Source organism: Crinia signifera, chromosome 8 (genome assembly GCF_055691185.1).
Source record: "Crinia signifera chromosome 8, ASM5569118v1, whole genome shotgun sequence".
Lineage (NCBI taxonomy): Eukaryota > Metazoa > Chordata > Amphibia > Anura > Myobatrachidae > Crinia > Crinia signifera.
Window position 1 is genome coordinate 40606917 of NC_139224.1, and position 20711 is coordinate 40627627.

Below are 20711 nucleotides of genomic sequence, written 5' to 3' on the forward strand. Positions count from 1 at the left end.
GACCACATTATGCCAAATATGTTCATTATTGGAACTGAATTTTCACATTTCCAGTTCCACTGGTCATGTACAAGACAGCTCATGCATTAGCATACCGTATCAGAATAGAGGGACCGGCCAAGCAATAAATGAAGCCATGTGACTCCGGATCAATATCTCTGAGGTGACAGCTGCCTGAGCTATATATTTTTGGAAAAGTGAATTCAATTTCTGTGATACATAGCAATAAAAATCGCTTGTATAAGAGGATTATTGACAAAAAGGGCCTGAATCTCTGCAGTACAGTGATGGCCAGGCAGTGCATCCGAATACACCTGGGAGCTTATTCTACTTTCAACGCTCCCCTGCGTGTACTCACAGGGGAGCGTTTTTTTTGTGTGACTGTGCACGCTCATAGTCATTTATGCGCATGTGCAGCCGCTGTGTGCGAGGGGCCATGGTGTATAGATTATTCGCCGGGCGCTTGCTCACAACAGTGTGGGTGGGGGGCGTGGGGTGGTGGGCCAGAGGATGCGCCCCATGAAAATGTTTGGCATGCTCATGGTAATTCCAAGATGATGCGGGTGTTGGGCGCGGGCAGCTGACGTCACGTGACATCAGAACCCGCCCTGTATTCGGCAGTCTGGACTGATTTTTATTACCATACAGCCGCATGTGAGGGGATGTGTTCGCGTACAAACTCACTCACATGCTAGCGAGGGATTAGGGTGTTGGGGGTGGGGTATTCGGCCAGGCGGTGGCCGGTGTTTACCTGTTTACTAGGCTGCGATTACACCCCGTCTGAATCAGGCCCGAGATATAAGGTCACACATACGCATAGGGGAAAGGTCACTAAAAACATTTATTCAAAAATATGATATAACTGCGATCACTTCAATCCCCATAACTGGTCAGAATCATTGCAGCTGAGGTTCGTAGTTCATTATTACCACACAATGGGCGGGATGTTTTTACATCCGCAGCCCAGCTCCGCCGTACATCGCCGCCCTTCGCATACATAATTATCGCATATGCTGTAACATATGCAATAATTATGGCAAAGGACAGCTCTTGCGTTAAGAGCTGTCCTTTGCGGTGAGTCAGCGGGAACCATCGGGACCCGGCGGCTCCCCCTCCCTCCCTTACCCGGCGCTGCTGCTGCTGCGCCGGGCTCTCCTCCTCCCTGTACCCGGAAGAGGATTTTAGTGCAGGCAGGAGGAGGTCACAGGTCCGGGCAGCACAGCGCTGTGCTGCCCGGACACAGGTGAGGGGGGTTGGTGCGGGGTGGCGGAGATCGCGTTAGAAGCCCATAGGCTTCTATGGGGCATCGCCAGATTTTTCTGGCAATGCCCCCCGCCACAGTAACCCGGCGGGGGATGCTTAGAGCATCCCAAAATGCGGTAAAAACCCAGATAACCAGGTTTTTACCGCATTTTTAGTTTCGAGAATCTCCCCCTATGTATGTGTTTTGTTGTAGACCTATTATAATTCTATATACAGTAGACTGATAATTGTCTCATTAAAGATTCAACCTTACACGTTTATGTATAATATTGATTATTCTATGGTTCCTTTAGGGAATGTTTCAGCAGTAAGATAATGATTAGGCCAGTAGAGAAGACAGAGACAGGACTGTAATGCATACAATTAGGATTATCATTGCATTGAGAATACTGTATAAGACATTATTCCCTGATAAGAATACAAATGTAAAGCATGGGATTTTCTCACATCCTCCAGCTGGAGGTTATTCTTAAATAAGATATAGACTAACGTTATTCAGCTCCTGCCATCCTTATAGCTGCTAATGTGTTATTAGATGCACATAGCTAATACCCCATTAACACCTCACAAATAACTCGGGTCCGACCCGGATCTCTGTGTGGTGTGAAAGCGCCATTTGGAAAAACCCGGCAACCCATCATTCCGACCTGGGTTAAAATAAGGGTTTTACCCGGGTTGCTGAGAAGTGTAAAAGGGTAACCTGGGGCAAGCGAGCCTGGTCCCGTTTAAACTATCGGGAGGAGGCAGCATCCGTTCTAATCGCTGCCTCCTCTTCTGCCTCCCCCCGATGAGGGCCCCACTCTGCCCTGTCCGTGTGCCATCAGCGAGCCGGCTTATTGACGGGTCTCTGAGGGGAACTTCACCTCGCAAATGCGGGGTCGTGTCCTGGACACAATTTGCATAATATCAAATAATACAGAGCAGCTGATTGGCTTCCAACTTTTCATGTGCCTCTTCTCCTCCCTTAACACTGCTTCATACAACAACCCCTGTGTGCCTTATTATTTTGGGAGGTATTTAAATCTGTGACCCTCAGAACTCTATATGCTTCATGGTTGGGGTAATTTACCCTCTCCCTGGACCCTGCAAGTTTAACGTTGCACACCAAGAAGATTTAGGGGGAGATTCTCTAAGGTAAAAATGCGGTAAAACCCCCGTTATCTGGGTTTTTACCGCATTTCGGGATGCTCTAAGCATCCCCCACCGCCGCCCCGCACGGACCCCCGCCACCTCGCATCGCCCCCTCACCTGTGTCCGGGCAGCACAGAGCTGTGCTGCCCAGACCTGTGACCTCCTCCCTGCACTGATCCTCTTCCGGGTGCAGGGAGGAGGAGAGCCCGGCGCAGCAGCAGCAGCGCCGGGTGTGGGAGGGAGGGGGGAGCCGCCGAGACCTGCTGGGACCCGGCGACTCTCACCGCAAAGGACAGCTCTTAACGCAAGAGCTGTCCTTTGCTATAATTATCGCATATGTTACTACATATGTTACTACATCTGGTTGCCTAGAAACCCTCCTGCTCTTGGCAAGTGCCTTAAATCATGACAACAATAGCCCTGGTATATAATATCAAAAGAGCTGCCACCACACCCTGCAGTGTAAGGGACAGAGCATAGATGCTGCACATGCCTAATGTACCAGCTTCTTATACCACATTTACTGCCCTCAAACATCGCAATGGACCAGAGAGTAGCTGGCAGGAGGAAGAGACAGTGCAGCACTGGTTCTATTATGTTTGTGTATTTATTTATTATGACATGTTTAACCTTTTCCTGACCAATTATCTTATTTAAATGTTTGAAACAGCCTATACTACAGACCATCTGTACTGTTAAATATTAATACTGTACGCCATATATTCAGGGCTGTTACCACTCCCCCAGACTCCTGTATTTATTCCAACACGCTGAAGAGTGGGAAATTTTGGATTACATTTGGAAACCCCCCTCTAAATATCCTTCATTTGCCACTGTCACAGAATACTTTACTTTGCGACAGTGCAGTATGTTAACCGATACGATCGTATTATCATCCATAGTTAGGTCGACACCTTTGGGTTGACAGGTGGGAAGGTTGACAGGGTTCTAAGTCGACATGGGTCCAGGTGGACAAGTGTCTAGGTCGACATGGGACAAGGTTGACGCGGCTTTAGGTCGACATATGCATTAGGTTGACATGGGTTGTTTTCACAGTTTTTTGAGTCGACATGTGCCGACAGGCGGTATTTCATGCCCTACCATCCACTAGGGCATGGTAGGAGAATAAAATAGTGTGCCAAGTGCAGCGAGGCACCGTGCCCGAAGCATTGCGAGCGATGTGAAAGGCTGCGGTTGACTTCCAACTGTGTCCATGTTGACTGTGTCGACATTCGGGTAAAAAAACAGTGAAAAAACACATGTCGACATAACGACCTGTTGACCTAACCCATGTCGACCTAACTCATATGTCGACCTTGCCCCATGTCGACCAAGACACCTGTCCACCTTGACCCATGTTGACCTAGAACCCTATCGACCTTGCTGCCTGTTGACCCAACGGTGTCAACCTAATGACTGTCGACCTAACTATGGTTAATAAAACGATCCACACCCCTGATTTTGTATATCTCTAAACTTGTTCACCAAAGCAGCTATAGTAGTTTAATAAGCAATTTGCCATCTGTCTCATTCGAAACTGTGTGTGTAGCACAGGAAAAATACCAATGGGTACAAAGTCAGTGAATAATCGTGGCATACACAAAACTGCAGAACCTAGAAATATAAATAAGTGCCCCCATAGTGATTAGGCCGAGAATCATATTTCTAGCTTCTGGTGTAATTATTGCACTGTACATCACATCTAATTTGGAATAAGCACTGGGGCTTATTTAATAGAATTGTGCAGTTTAACAAATCTCTTTGCAACCAATCAGATTCCAGGTTCATCTATAGTATATAGAACAGTTTAGATAAAGAACTACGATATCTAAGATTAGAATATTCGGTACTCTTTACCTAGAACGGCGCCCGTCGCGGGCATCGCGGGTACATTTATGGCTACCCGCGACGCGACCGACGCGATGCCCGCGATTTTCCCATTGAAAACCATGTTAAACCTGAAAAATCGCGTCGGTCGCGTCGCGGCCGGCCATAAATGTACCCGCGATGCCCGCGACGCGATGCCCGCGATTTCCCATAGGGAACAATGTTAAAAGGCAGATTGACCGCGATTTTACCGTTAAATGCCTCAATGACCGCGATTTTGACATAGGAAACAATGTTAAATGGGCCACAGAGCCCAAATAGTCCCCCTGAAGTCTTAAATGGCCCCCAAAATTTTAACGCCACCCCACGATCAACGTGAACCCGAAGCGTGGCGAGCGCAGCGAGCCCCGCGAGGGGCGGCGGTACGCGTCCTACGACCTTTTCATGCCCTACTATCCACGTCGGCGTGGAGTTGAGAATAGAATAGTGTGGCGAGCGCAGCGAGCCACCGAGCCCGAAGCGTGGCGAGCGCAGCGAGCCCCGCGAGGGGACGCGGATACCTTCACAGGTAAACGCGTCCCCTCGCGGGCTTCACAGGTGTCCGTGGCGACGCGGACACCTGTGAAGCCCGCGAAGGGACGCGTTTACCTGTGAAGGTATCCGCGTCCCCTCGCGGGGCTCGCTGCGCTCGCCACGCTTCGGGCTCGGTGGCTCGCTGCGCTCGCCACACTATTCTATTCTCAACTCCACGCCGACGTGGATAGTAGGGCATGAAAAGGTCGTAGGACGCGTACCGCCGCCCCTCGCGGGCTCGCTGCGCTCGCCACGCTTCGGGTTCACGTTGATCGTGGGGTGGCGTTAAAAATTGTGGGGGCCATTTAACAATTCAGGGGGACTATTAGGGCTCTGTGGACCATTTAACATTGTTTCCTATGTAAAAATCGCGGGCATTGAGGCATTTAACGCTAAAATCGCGGTCAATCTGCCTTTTTAACATTGTTCCCTATGGGAAAATCGCGGTAATCGCGGGTACCCGATTTTGATGTACCCGCGATTTACCCGCGATTACCGCGATTGCCGCGATTTTACCCGCGATCCCGCGATTTCAATCGTGGGCGCCGTTCTAGGTAAAGAGTACCGAATATTCAATAAGTTTTGTGTTTTACATACACTTTAGATCCAAAAGCCTTATTCATTGTTGCAGTGTATTGCACCCCAGACCCCTCACTACTTTGGTCATGTTGCTAATCAACCGCTCACCCTCTGTAGCACGGCTTAATGACTGCATGTACTCAGGGGTGGAAGTGACGATGCCACCAGGCACCCTGAAGCTATTATGGGGCTCAGTAAATATTTGACCCACAACAGTTATAGCTTAATTGTTATTAATTATGGGCATACTGTACCGTATGAGGTGATAGAGTGTCCATACCTATAAATGGTAGATTAAGCTATTGATAAATCATGATCACTCTCTGTACTGTCATTTATGCACAAGGTACATTATGTGCTTCTTGTAGCATCTGCGTGCCTGACAGTTCCTGGTCACACAGTATAGGACCATTTCATTTAGTAATATATGGGCTGATTCAGACCTGTTCGTTCGGCCCGAATTCGGCCCTGTTTTCGATGGTGGGTAGTCTGTGCATGCGCAAAAATGTGCATGTGCAAACTAGAGATGTGCGGCGGCCACTTTTTCAGGTTTTGGTTTTGGATCTGGATCTCCCTTCGTGTTTTGGATCTGGATTGGTTTTGGCAAAACCACCCTTGTGGGTATTGGTTTTGGATCTGGATTTTTATGAAAAAATGCTAAAAATTGCTAAAATAACAGAATTTGGGCCTGTTTTTGCCCCTAAAGTATTAATGACCTCAATAACATTAGTTTCCACAAATTTCTAGTCAATTTTGATCACTTCACAGCTTACAAAATTGTTTTCATTTAATGTAGTTGGGCCAAAAGGGTATACCGAGGTAGCTGGATGACTGAGCTAAGCGACAGCAGTGGGCATCACATACTGTACATGTGGACCTTACACTTCCAACCTGGCACATCTTGGAAGCAGAGCGGCACTGCAGGGGCAGACAGGGTGGCAGTTTAATAAACTATCCCAAAAAAAGAGAAATGCTCCAAAGAGCAAAAAATACAAAGAGGTATCTTTACTTTACACTGGACACAGCCTGTCACACTGGACACAGCCCCTTGGACACTGGACACTGCCCCTAGACACAGCCCCTGGACACTGCCCCTGGACACTGGACACAGCCTGTCACCCTGGACACAGCCCCTGGACAATGGACACAGCCTCTGGACACAGCTCCTGTACACTGGACACAGCCCCTGTCACACTGGACACAGGCCCTGTCACACTGGACACAACCCCTGTCCATATGGAGAACGCAGTCATGGAGATGCCTGCTCAGGGCAGACAGCTGACGTTGCAAGACATCAGCGCCCGACCCCAATTCGGCGATCTCCGAGCTTCTGAAAAGTAAGTATTGACTTACTTTTCGGAGCAATGATTTGTCCTCCTTTCGGCCTCATGCGAGGGGATTCGGGTGCTGGGCAGGGTGGGCGTTCGGCTGGGCGGCAGTCTAGCGAACAAGTCTGAATCAGGCCCTTAGTTAGGATATTCTGCCTTTTAACACATAAAGGCCCTTATTCTGGTTGACTCACTCTTGTGCGAATTCGAATGGGGGGCCGGTGTTTTGCGTATGGGCAGCTGCATTTCTGTGCATGCACATACGCTGGGAATGTGCAATCTCTTCTCTTAATCTGTTTGCCGATTGCACGCTCCCTGCCTTGGGGGGGTGGGGGGTGGAGAGGGGCGTGGGGTGTTGGCCAGGGGCCAGTGGCGTAACTAGCATACAGCAACCCCCGCAGTGGCTTGGAGGAGCCGGGGGTCTGCAGGGCGCTCTCCCTGACTTGCCTTCAGTTCTCTGCTGCTGTGCAGGATAAGAGAGGGCACTGGGGTCACGGAGCTGCACTGATTTATTACTTCTGTATGCAGTCCCGTCCTCCCCAGTCCTCTCAGGTGTGCTAGAGCTCACACAGTCACACACTGGATTAAGGGATAGTCTGTAAACTACTTTCCACTTTACAAGTGTATTCATACACTCTTGATTACACTTGTATAGCCGCAAGTAGTTTGCAGACTGTCCCTTACTTCCAGCGTGACTTCTGAGACTTTTCTTACAGGGTGGACTCTCTGGAGCCTGTAGCACACTAGCATGGAGCATAACGGGTGTTTAAGAGGGGGTGAGTGTCACATAAAGTGTGTCACAGTGTGTGTGTATATCCCATTAACTATGCAAAACCCAGGTGTCATTTTTTCAAATGTATAGATATCTATATTTCATTTTTTATTTCATTTGTTAAATTTCCCTGTTTTGGCACTCAGATGAGGGTGGGTGGGGGGGGGGGGCGCTCCAATTATTTTTGGCAGGGGGGAGCAAAATTTATAGTTACGCCACTGCCAGGGGCATTAGCATATGCATACACCCAGCGCTTCCTGGGCGTTCCAAAGAAAACGCTGGGTGTACATACGGTAATGCAGTCGTGCTGCACGTGTGGGGGTGGACAGCTGACATAACCGGATGACAGCTGCTCGCCCATATCACTGCATTTCTTTGTTCATATGTACGAGTGGTCTGGATCACCCGTACATATGCGTGTGCCCTTCCCATCATTCGATGGTCGACAAGGGGAGGTTCCCGCTGGCATGCAAATGGTTGTTTCTGTAAAACACCCATTCACATGCTGGACGGAAGAACCCGGCGTGCGAATGGGGGCGGGCGTACCACCATTCAACGGGTGGGTTCTGGATGACTCACAAGGGTGCAAATACATGCCCGAGCGAGTCAACCAGAAGGCCCAAAGAAATGTATTGTACTGTAGCTTTTGCAAAATAATAATTCGGCATTGTCCATAGCAACTAATCTGGTATTTTCTTTTATTATCAGAAAAAATGACAGCATCTGATTGAATGAGGCAACTGCATATTTTCCCTCTGCACCAATTTCCATATAGACTCTGTGCAGTGTGAACACAGTGCTTCTGTTACCTGTCCTCGGCTGTCCTCAGCACTGCTTGTCTTGTGGATAACCTCGTAATTGCTCCGCAAATTGGACTCTTTCATTATGCATCTTTTCTCCCGCATATCGCAGACCATTAAACGAGTGGTCTCTTTGTTATTGGCTGTCTTTTGTTTTTCCTAGTTTACCTCCTTGACAATAATGAAGTAAACCCAGCTAAGCTATAATTAAAACTTCAAGCACACGTGCGACAGACTTTGCAATTTAGCTGCATTGTTCACTGATTACATTAAAATGGATCACAGAACCACCAACGAGCCATTGCCATGTGACTTAGCATAGTGACAAGTGATATTCAGATGGGCGAACGATCGCTGGTCTCGTACGAAAATGTGGATGACCGGTGAAAGTGTTTTTTATAGCGCACTCTGTGATTATCCAATAACCAGAAAAAGATACTGCGTAATTTCACAGGTGTGTTTTTTAATTGGATTGTGCATCTTCATTAAGCGGACCTTTAACATCTGCTTCTTAGTCTGTGGACATATTTCACCTTATTGCGCGTAGTTTGGGAAATTGGACTCTTGTGCCAGAAAAGTGCTCTGCTTCTCAATAGGGGAAATAGCGGCCGTTGCCTATTCCATGCTGCCGTTTCCGACAGCATTGAAGGTAGATTTAGACAAAACAGATCTGACTTTAAAACAAGTTGAATCTAATTTTATGGAAACGGCTGTGGGTTGTAAAATTCATGGCCGTTTTCGAAAATCTGACATGCCCACTTTTCGACACTGAACAGGTAGAACATTGAATTCCGCCTGTCAAGTATCTGTCAAGCACAGCAAAAACAGCCCAGGATTCCAACTGGGGAAGGGACAATATTTCTGTTTTCCTACTGACAAACAATTTTAGTAGCAATAATGAACAATCATCCATTGAAAATACTCGTAGTCTTCTGTGCTAGATAGAATAATCTAAAGTAAAATTTAGGTTGGATATCCATCATTGGTTTGCATTGGACTAGCCAGTTTAAGAGCTACCAATGGTTCACATTTTCCAGACCACATGGCAGGAGAAAAGGTGTATGCAAATACCACTGGCACATTTAAAAAAATACACAGGTGGTGCTACCAGGGCCGGATTTGTGCCTAGGCCCATGAGGCACCGGCCTCAGGGCGGCACCAATTAAGGGCGGCAGGCAGGCTGACATTCTGGCACAGCGGGTGGGCAGCGGCGAGTGACGAGCGCCGCAGACACGAATTATCATATGTCGGCGGCAGTGCCGCTCGTCACCCGCCACTGCCCACCCACTCTGCCATACACATTACATCACCACTTAGTGGCTGGGTCCGACGGTCCACCTGTGCGTCCGGAAATGGCTCAGCCACACAGCTGACGGCTCCCGCTTATTGGCTACTCTACACACACACACAGTCTATTGGCTGCTGTGTATCCAGCAGCTGAGCGGCGCGCAGATCCTCCCTGTGCTCATCACAGTGTGTAAGCCGGAGAGAGACTGACGGAGACACTGTGCTAATCACTGTACTAATAAGTGCCTCCCTCCCTCCGGGGCCTCCGTACAGTGAGCAGTCCAAAGTGCTTTAAAAAATATTAAGGTGGGCTACAGTTACATTTTTATGAAATATATAAATAAAAATGTTTATACATATATGATTACATTAAAATAAGGGGAGAGGGGGACACAAAAATGTTGTGCCTAGGGGCAGCTTGACCCCTAAATTCGCCCCCGGATTTCCTCCAGATGCTCTGATTTGCAGGGGAGAACATACAGATAGGTTGCTTGGTTTCTAATTAAATGAACCATAGTGAATGCATACTGTAGAGCATAGGTGGTCTACCAACATGCAGGGCCGGCACCACCACTAGGCAGCTTTAGGCATTTGATTAGGGCGCCGGCCACTGGAGGGCGGCAGTTTGGAGCACCATCCCCCTGGATGGAGATCAGCGCCATCCACAACTTTCTCCCCCCACTGGAGCATCACCCACACCCCCCCCCCCTTTCATCAGCAGAGAGGATCGGAGCAGCAGGGACGCCGGCAGCAGGGGTACATTTCCTGCATCTCTTTACATCACCTGGCAAAACCCGCCTGCCCCCGCTACTTGTGGAGCGCCGCGGCCGAACCCAGGTCCCTCCCGCGCCACAGCACCCATCACCCGGCACAACAACACCCCCACCGTGGATTAGGTACTTTACCACAGCTCTCTACATTGCCCGGCAAACCCACCGGCCCCTCAACCGTGGAGTGCCACGGCCGAACCCAGGTCCCCCCGCGCCGCAGCACCCATCACCCGGTCTCTGTTACCATTCCTAATGCTGGGTACAGCATGCTCTTCACGCAACATGACTGGATAACATCACATCAGGCACACAGAAAAGTTGCGCACTTAGGAGGCATGCAGCAGTGCAGCGGGTGCGGGAGCCACATCTCATTAAGAAAAGAGCCACATTTATATAGAAAATTTAGACTTGAAAGCTCCTATTTGTCAGGGACTGATGTGAGTGGTTTCCTATTCTCTGTACAGTGCTCTAATACTGTAATATAATTATCACTACAGTATAATAGGATAATAATAATACTTACTCTATTCTCCTGAACCACTCGTTTCTTATGGCTGATTCTCACTGCTTAATGGCGAAAATGCAGAGGTTCCGTATTAAGTTCTATTTATAACCAGTACATGATGTGCTGTTTGGTATGTAATGAATAGTAAATTGACCACTGACATGTTCTGTACATTTTTCTATTTAAGACTTGGGCTCCAATTTACCTTACAGCTAAGTTCACCTGTAGGGACTAATAATTGCAATGGTAATACTTATCTGTATTGGGCTGTAAACAGTAGAAAGCCTTAACTTCTAATATATGGAAGAACATACTTTTAGCAGAGTCTGAGAATGACCATTCCAGAGGCTGAAACTTACAGATTCTCGGTTATAAAGGTGAATGCAAAAAATGCAAGGAAGGAAAATGGTTTCCAATAATTATGTTATACATATATTTTCTTCTAGAGCAGCCACGGTTATAAACTAGTGTATTTGCAACCTTTGGGTTTGGTCCTCATGAGCAAGAACAGCTTATACGTCTTGTTCTACTTCCACTTACAGTAAGCTGAATCTTCTCCTCTGTCAGCCCTTGAGAGGCCCCTATGCATGGTGTCACATGTGCATCCCGCCCAACTTAGTGATCTACGGACTCAGGAAACTGCTGCCCACAGGTGGGACATCGGGACAGTTGGAAGGTATGAAGGTGTAGTCAGTCGGCACATTTTATGGGCGGCAGTCAGCAACATCGGGCTCAGATAGCCGAGCCAGCAGTGCTGTCTCGCAGGGGATATCGCCGCTGCGAGATAGCACAGCAATCACATATGTGCAGCTGCAGCACGTGGACTCCAAGCATGCATCGTCGAGTGACAAGTCAAGCAGCGCTGCTGCCGTCATGATTGGCGGTGGCGCTGTTTGTCACTCACCACTGCCCACTTGGAGTCCACGTGCTGCAACTGCACATATGTGATTGCTGTGCTGTCTCGCAGCGGCGACGTCCCCGTACGCTCCGGTGGTTGAGGTTCAGCTCAACGTGCTGATTCTGAGCTGAGCCACTGCCCCCCTGCCGCTATTGGCTGCTGTGTCAATGGGCGTGCAGGGTGGGCGTCACAGTGTGTCTGTGTGCCTCAGCTCCAGGCTCCCACCCTCCCTCCCGAGTCCACTGTACTACAGAATAATAAAAAAAAATGGTGCGTACTACTGTGGCTGAAGTTTGATTATATATTCCAACATCAGCCTGAATGATGAATATGTTAAAATGGGCGGCGGCAAAAGTGTTGTGCCTAGGGGCGGCCTGACCCCTAAATTCGCCCCTGGGTGTAGTAGCGTAGTACAAAGCACAGATGTTAGAGGAATGGGCAAAATAACATCCCTAGATAAAATTTACAGGATATTCTAGAACCTAACTAGCAGTTTTGTGACGTTCCCTGCTATATGGAACAAGCCTAACTGACTTTTACTTTAAGCCGGAGATGAGAAATTTGTTTTCCCAAAAACTAAAAACACATAAACACGGGGGTGAAATGTAATAGAATGGTAAACACTGCAAAATCAAACTGGTTTTGCAGTGTAAAGGATTGCCGCTTTAAAAAAAACTAAAGATTTCTTACCAAATCTTCACTTTTTCTCTCACCCTATTACATTCCCCCCCAGGTGTTTCTAAATATTTCCAAGCCCAGGCTCCAGTTTTCCTGCCAGATCCGGATCCAAAAATAAGCCAAAACATCATCCTCCCGGTGTTGGATCTTGCATAATTTGTATTCAATACAATACCCTCTATTTTGGTTCAGGTGCCAGAGAACTAGGGCCCTTATTCTGGTTGGTGCGGATATGTCCACGTGCGTTCGTTCCGCCGATGTTTTGTGTTTGCGCATGTGCAGAGGCATTTCTGCGCATGTGCGAAAGGGACATACGTCCAAATTCCGCATGAATTGTTTACACTACGAACAGGGGGAGGAGAGGGGCGTGAAGGGCTGTTTGGCCTCATTAACATATGCATACGCTCCGCGAAAACGCTGGGCGTACGTATGGTAATGTGGCCGTGACGCACGTGTAGGGGGCGCACATATGACATTGCCGGATGTCAGCTGCCCGCCCAGATCCCTGCTTTTGCACGGAGAAATGCCAGAGTGGTCTGAGCTCGCGGGAGCTGCCTGACCACTCGGTCCTGCATTCGATGGTATGCGACCATCGAATGATGGGGGAGGTTCCCAGAGATGGAGGAGGTGTATACATGAGAAATCCACTCGTGCTCCGTGCGGTCAGCGGCTTACCGCATTCGGACGGAGTGATCGATCCGTACGGAAGGCGGGTTTAGGACGCTCGGTCCTGGCCGCATATTCGGCTCCGGCCGCACAGACCAGAATAAGGCCCTAGGTGTGGTGGTGAGCTGCAGTGTGACTGTGATTAGATAATGTGAGGGCTGCATAGCATGAAGGTGCCCACACACTAGAAAGATCTGCGATCGTAAGATGTGCGCACAAATTAGCCATGAAATCTTTTTTCCATCCTGGACAAAAGATTTCAGGCAAGCGCACATCTTTACCAAAGATTTTTCTTAAGATCCCGTGTGCGTTCCTATGGATCTTTTGTTAAATCTTCTGATCTTTTTTGCAGTATGTAAGATCAGAAGATTCAGCTAAAGATCCACGGGAGTGCGCATCAGACCAAAATCAGCCAATTTTCGACCGATTATCGGTAAACATCGGATGATATATCGGACGATTTATCGGAAATCGGACAATCGGCCCAAAAATCGTTCTAGTGTGTGGGCACCTTAAGAGTCTTGAATTTTTGTTATTGGTTGGACTAGGACTTGGTTGTGAGACAGATCAATCTCTGTAGGGGGTGGGTAGTTAGATTCTATCAAGAAGTATGTAGGAGGTTTTCTTTAGATAGGTATTTAAGGGGGATTTGAATGACAGCACTTCCTCTTGAGGTTTTGGAAGTTGCAGTTGTGTCCGAGTCTTTATTTTCGTTGATAAGCTAGCTTAAAATGTTATTAAGATACAATTACAATAAATGACTAAATGTATTAAGGCTGTGAGCTATGTACTGTGTCACACTATGTTTCATCATCATCAACCATGAACTAGGGCTGTGGCCTGCAATACTTTTTGTGATATAATATTTCTGATGACCAAAAGTCAAGCATGCATATATTGTGTCAGAATGCTACACTAGGCTGCTGCTTCCATGAGCAAATCAATGTGCAAATCAATGTTAATGGAAGAAATTGAGTTGACACAAACATTAAATAGATAACTTCCATCAACACTATTGTAGAATCACAGAAATAAGGAAAAACGACACAGGATGATATTCGATTACAGCAGTATTTTATTGTAGGTAATTATGCCCTTGAGTGGTGGGTTTTGCTGGGGCAAAACAAACCTACCAGGGCAGGTTTGTCCTGCTCTAGAAATACTCACCACAGAAGGGGCAGCCGCTGCCTATTGCAGCAGCCCCTGCTCCCTTGGTGCGCCAGTGGTTCACCGTTGGAGCCACCAGTGGCACACCCTTTCTTTACAGTGGAATGCTCAGAAATTTTCCGAGAGAGCCTGCGCCGGCAGTACGGCTCAGCCTGGAAAGTTTCCAGGAATACCACCAAAGGGGTTAATCACCTGGGGGCTATTCAATTAGCCCCAAAGATGGCAGCATCAGGTTTTTTTTCCACAAGCCTCCAGCTGGCGAAAGAAAATCCCTGATACCTCTGGGGGTTACCATGTCCAGGCGTTAACATGCCTGTCAGGAGAAGTTGGGAGGTGAATTGAATAGCCACCAATGTTACAACATGAGGCTACCAAGTTGATTACCTATAGTAATACTGTAATTATTATTATTATTATTATTATTATTTTTTGGTGATACCGAAAATATAAAAAAAAAATACAAGCCCGGCTTTGCCAAAATCCGATACAAAAGCACAATGATAGTTTTGTCAACAAAACCAGAACACAGTTTAATTGGCTCACCTGTAAATTGAATAGAAACTAATTGTTTTATTTGCATGGAAGATAGCTTGTGTAAGATTAACTTAATTGTAATGTCAATTTCCCTGCAACCATCAATAGTCATTATGTTTTCTACAGGAAAGAAATTAATTGTTTTTAAGCCATGTTGGTTTTCTATAAAAGAAGTTTAAATTAATTAACTTTTTCTAGATATCCATTGAACTAATGTAAAGTAGTTATAGGCACAATTACAGTATATTAACATTATTTATTTATTTGTGTGTAAGTTTGGCTGTCATTCACAAAACATGAAATCTGTATATACAGTATAGGCAGAAAGTGCTCTTCAGTTTTGGGAGACCTCTCTACAAATTGGAGTGTGCCTCCACTGTGTGGGGAGGGGCAGAGCGAATGTGGGTGAATGGCCATGCCCAATTGTGAATACCTATGTTAAATGAATGGTCATGCAATTTTGGGGCCGTGTTTACACCTTTCTGTGAGGATTTTGGACTCTTCCCCACCTGTTTTACCATTGAGGTCATTGGAAAAATCTAGAGGTCAAATGTAGGGGGTGATTCTGATGTTTTGGGAACTGCGCATGCTCTGTTATACACATGTGCAGCCCCCTGTGTGAATGGCTTTTGTAACTCGTCGAGCCGTTCTCAAGCATTGGGGCAAGCCGGGGCGGAAGGTGGCGGGAATGGAGCTCATCCATGGGAACACCTAGTGTTTCATGGGTGCTCCCATGAAAACTCTGGGGGTTCCCATGTATACGCAACCAGGCCGTTGCCTGCGGGGAGCGGGCGGGCGGCTGATGTCTGGGGACATCAGCTGCCTGCCCCGTCTTCGTCCAGCCGCATGTAAATAAATAAACGTCAGTTTTCACTGACTTCTACTTGCGAAAGAAGGAGAACTCATTCGATGGTCGATGATCATTAAATTATTTGTTCTGCAGCGGAGGCATGCAAGGGTGGAATCGGGGTCAGCAGAGAGGGGTCGGGGGTTCGGACAGGAGGCTTACTGAACACCTGAGACGGGCCCCAACCTGAATCGGGCCCCAAATGTAATAAAACTAAAGAAACTAAGGGGATTATTCTGATTCACTCGAAAAGGCACAATCACTCTCTAATGGATAAAACCATGTGCACTGCAGGTGGGGCTGATGTAACATGTGCAGAGAGAGTTAGATTTGGGTTTTTTATTGTTTCTGTGCAGGGTAAATAGTGGCTGCTTTATTTTTACACTGCAATATAGATATCCGTTTGAAGTACACCCCCCACCCAAATCTAACTCTCTCTGCACATGTTACATCTGCCCCACCTGCAGTGCACATGGTTTTGTCCATTAGAGAGTGATTGTGCCAGTGAATCAGAATAACCCCTAAGTTTGTATGTATCAAACATTTTGTTGATTTAGCATCTAGATTTAAAGTGGTAATTTTATAAAAGATAAAACAAGGTTGACTAAATCACCTAATGGCTAAATCAACCAAAATCTCACTGCAACCCGCAACAAGTAGACACATTTGGGTCCATTTAATAAAATATAAACCCTGTTTGCATAGATGAGATATTGTTGTTGTGATTCAGCATCTGCCTGGTGATGCTCTTAGACTGACCACAAGCTGAAGCCCGGTTCTGTGATCTAAGGATCAGGCAGGTACAGTACAGGATGAGGCAAAAAAAAAAAAAATCCCAGATTTTTCAGTTGATTTTGAATATGATATTGCCCACACGGTGGCCTCCATTCGTAAAAGTCGATAGTCGATTTCTGAAGTTGTGCATTACTCGGCGGGTGATTGCTGGCATTACCGCTGCAATGTCTTGAGGAAACTCACTTTTATTTGTCTGGCTACATTAACAGGTATAATTTTCATTACTGGGTGGAAAACCATCCTCACCATCAGCTTCATGAGAGGCTTCTACACAGTCAATGGGGACACCTTACAGCTGGGTACGCACTAATATCAATCAATTGATCTGCAGATATATCTACATATCTCCATTCACACTGCCCAATCTGTCGGAACTGACATCACAAGTGGGTGGGCGCATTTGAATGCGCCTGCCCAGTGAGCTGTCAATCACTGACAGCTACCGGCGAGGCTGTACGGGCAGTTGGTGGATCACCCGTACACACAGCACGATGCCCTGATATATTTCTAGATCTATTGGGCATCAGCTGTGTTGCAGAGCCAACGCAATATATCTGTGAACGACGCCGGTCACTGATATATCGCTCAAGTGCACTGGCCGATGGTGCATCGATATATTGGCTGTTCAATCGAACGGCCAATATATCGGCCAGAGTTTATGCACCTTTACAGCTGAGGTCTACAAACATCAGCCAAGAACTGTTAATAAACTTAGGGCCACAAAGAAATGACGATATCATATATAAAACCAATAGAAAATATACTATATTCCATTAGATTACGTACTAAAATTTTAAATAGCATTTACCATGCCCTTTTTTAACCTCTAAAATCTGGGAGTATTTTTTGCATCACCTTGTAGAATTCCCTACACATGTGAGGCTGGGGATGCGGTCATTTGGTCTACTGCATTATGGTAGACAGTCATTAGGTCGAATCCATTAGGTCGACATGCTAAAAGGTCGACATGACTCTAGGTCGACATGGGAAAAGGTCGACATGATTCTAGGTCGAAAGGTCATTAGTTCGACAGGTCATTAGTTCGACAAGGTCATTAGTTCGACATGGTCTATGTCGACATTCACAAGGTCGACATGGAGTTTTTCACTGTTTTTTGAGCCAACATGTGCCGACAGGCGGTATTTCATGCCCTACCATCCACTAGGGCGTGGTGGGAGAATAAAATAGTGTGCCGAGCGTAGCGAGGCACCGTGCCCGACGCATAGCGAGCGCAGCGAGCGATGCGAGGGGATGCAGTGCACTTTAAACTGTGTCCATGTCGACTGTGTTGACATTCAGGTAAAAAAAACAGTGAAAAACCCCATGTCGACCTTGTGAATGTCGACATAGACAATGTCGAACTAATGACCTTGTCGAACTAATGACCTGTCGAACTAATGACCTTTCGACCTAGAATCATGTCGACCTTTTCCCATGTCGACCTAGAATCATGTCGACCTTTTAGCATGTCGACCTAATGGATTCGACCTAATGACTTTCTACCATAATGCAATAGACCAAATGATCCCAACCCGTGAGGCTGACATTGATGAAGTACTGTACAGGTGAGCTATAGCTAATGCAAGTGTATGGGCGAAACAATACTTCCGCACATACACTTACTAGATATCAGGTGGTCTACAACTGCCAACAATTTTTAAACTGTTAAAATGCTGGAAAAAGTCAAAAAAATTTTATAACCTCTACCAAGCTATTAGCAAGATGCATAATTCAGGTAATATTTTGCAGTATCTGGAAGTGATTACTAAATAGAAAGTGTGTTATCATTTGATTTATTTCTGAGAAATTAAATTCACATGCAGTTTACTGTTGATCCACTCTGCAGACACGTAAAGTGAAAGCATAGTGCTCTATGCCACAGGATCTCAAACTCGGCCCTCAGGACAACACACATATTTTGCAGGTCTCCTCACAGAGGGGGCAGATTTATTAAGCTCGGTGAAGTGATAAAATGTCTGTTTTTTATCACCAGCCAATCAGATCCTACCTGGGAAGTTACAGGCTTGGTTTGATAAATGATAGGTAGGAGCTGATTGGCCGATGATAAAAACCAGACATTTTATCACTTCACTGAGCTTAATAAATCTACCCCAGAATCACAAGTGAAATAATTAGCACCACCTGTGTCCATGAGTATTAAATGCACCTGGGCACCTGCCGGGTGACCTGGAAAACGTGAACTGTGTGGGGTCCTGAGAACCGAGTTTGAGAACCCCTGCTCTATGCACACAAAAACATATTTAGTCAATATCTCGTTTGGAAGTTTGGGGAAATAAAAGTAGATGTATTTTAGTGCTTTCCACCGGTATGCTGCTCTCATTAGTGGATAACAGGTGTGTGGTATTTGTTATCCAGAAACCAGTGTCCTCTGAATTCCAAATTAAACAGAAAGAAAAAGGTAAATAATGGATGTGATAGACATGATGAAATGCAGTAAACATATCCCGCCGGTTGGGATGCCGTTAGTCGACATGTGCCGGAATCCTGACTCACGGCCAGAAGACAGACGTTGGAATGGCAACTGTAAAGTAGTGTACACACGGTCCGATTTACTTTCTATTCAATCCCGAATCAATCTCAATCTAATTGGGATCGAATCACACAGCACCGTGTACACATTCGATTTAGACTGTATGGCACAAATCTGTACTATATAGTCTTGCCTGCACAGTCTATTTCTCTATTTGATTTCAATGCCGCGGGGCCCCGCACCGGGATCAAATTTAAATTGATTGCTTCAACTTCTGTTTCATTTTGATGTATTTTTTTATTCGATTTTGCCTATATAAACAAAATCAAATAGAAAAATAGACTAAATCGAACTGTGTGTACTCCTTATTAGAATGTTGGGGAGAGTTGGGGAGGATGTCGGGTGTTGTTTAGGCACTCGTGGGTGTATTTGTGTGTATGTTGCCGGGGGAGTAGGGTTAGGCTGTAGGAAGGAAGGGAAAGGGTTAAACACTAAAAAGGGGGAGTTATGGTTAGGCTACAGTGGGAGGGATAGGGTGCAGGCAGGGAGAGTTAGGAACTAATGGGGAGGGTTATGGTTAGACGGCATGGTGGGAACGGTTATGGTTAGGCACCATGTAGGGAGGGTTAGGGGACATGGAGAGAACAAGTATACTTACCCAGACCCGTGCTAAGATGCTTATTATCGGGATGCTGCTGACAGTTTTCCGACTGCCGGCATCCCACCCATCGCCCATCCCTATGTATTCCAACAGGACAACCCAGTGTCTTCTGCAGTCATTGTAAGTAGTTTTTGTCTAATGTTGGAGACATTTATCATTAACCCTTTCAAGTCCAATGTCTAATCAGGCTCAACAGCCCTAGCGCTAGCAGCAGATCCAATGGTGAGCCACTTTAAGAACATTAACATCATTCAACATTCAATGTATACCATTTTTGAATAAAAAAAAATTAAAAAAATTACAATTAATTTAAACAATTAAACGAGACTGAATTGCAAAAAATGTATTTGGACTTCTTTAATAATAATAATAATAATAATAATAATAATATTTTCTGTTATAATTGCCCCACATTGTATGCTTTATGTGTGCAGAACAAATGTCTTCAAAATAATAATGATGTTTTGTTTCTACAGAAATACAAAGAGTTTGAGAAAGAAGTCTCCATAGAAGAAATAGATGGACTTCAGCTTGTTAAAAAACTTGCAAAAGATATGGAGGAGATGTTCCACAAAAAGTCAGAGGCAGTGCGGGTTAGTATATTTTAAATTGTCTACTAATAGGTGCACACCATTGGCTTATTGTTGGTATCTGTGTATAATGAAAAAGGAATCACTCCGATCCTTCCAGCTCCGAATTGTGTGCATCCCTCTCAGATGTATGCCTCTCTCATGTACCAAGGCCCATTTGTACAAGAATATGCTCATCATGTCACAGAATTACATATACAGTATGATGTAGGAGAACATACTGTACTGTACACCCCTGTGATTTATAATTGATATATTGGTACTTGTTTCCTAGCACGGCCACACCGATGTTGATCGGGTCGGTCGCATCGCATCGATCGCATCGCATGCAACCAAATCGCATGCGATGCGACCGACGCGATGGTCCCGATTTTTACATTGATTAAAAAGGTGAATAGGGTCCCTGGGACCCTATTTTACATTGGATTCAATGTAAAATTATCCCCAGACCCTAATTTTAACCCCCTCAACGCCACCCCACGATTGACGCCAACCCGAAGCGTGGGTATTAAAAGGTCGGAGGACGTGTACCGCCGCCCCTCGCGGGCT

The 20711-nt window shown here is 46.2% G+C and overlaps 1 protein-coding gene across 5 annotated transcripts in view; it reads left to right on the forward strand.

Annotated features, from left to right (window-relative positions):
- The window catches only part of CACNA2D3 (calcium voltage-gated channel auxiliary subunit alpha2delta 3), an 876035-nt gene that overhangs the window by 201274 nt on the left and 654050 nt on the right, over window positions 1–20711 (forward strand). For all 5 annotated transcript variants that reach the window (XM_083156212.1, XM_083156214.1, XM_083156213.1 and 2 more), the window contains one exon: window positions 20049–20165. In XM_083156212.1, coding sequence (XP_083012338.1) covers window positions 20049–20165 — 117 coding nt within the window. The remainder of the gene's footprint in view (window positions 1–20048; window positions 20166–20711) is intronic.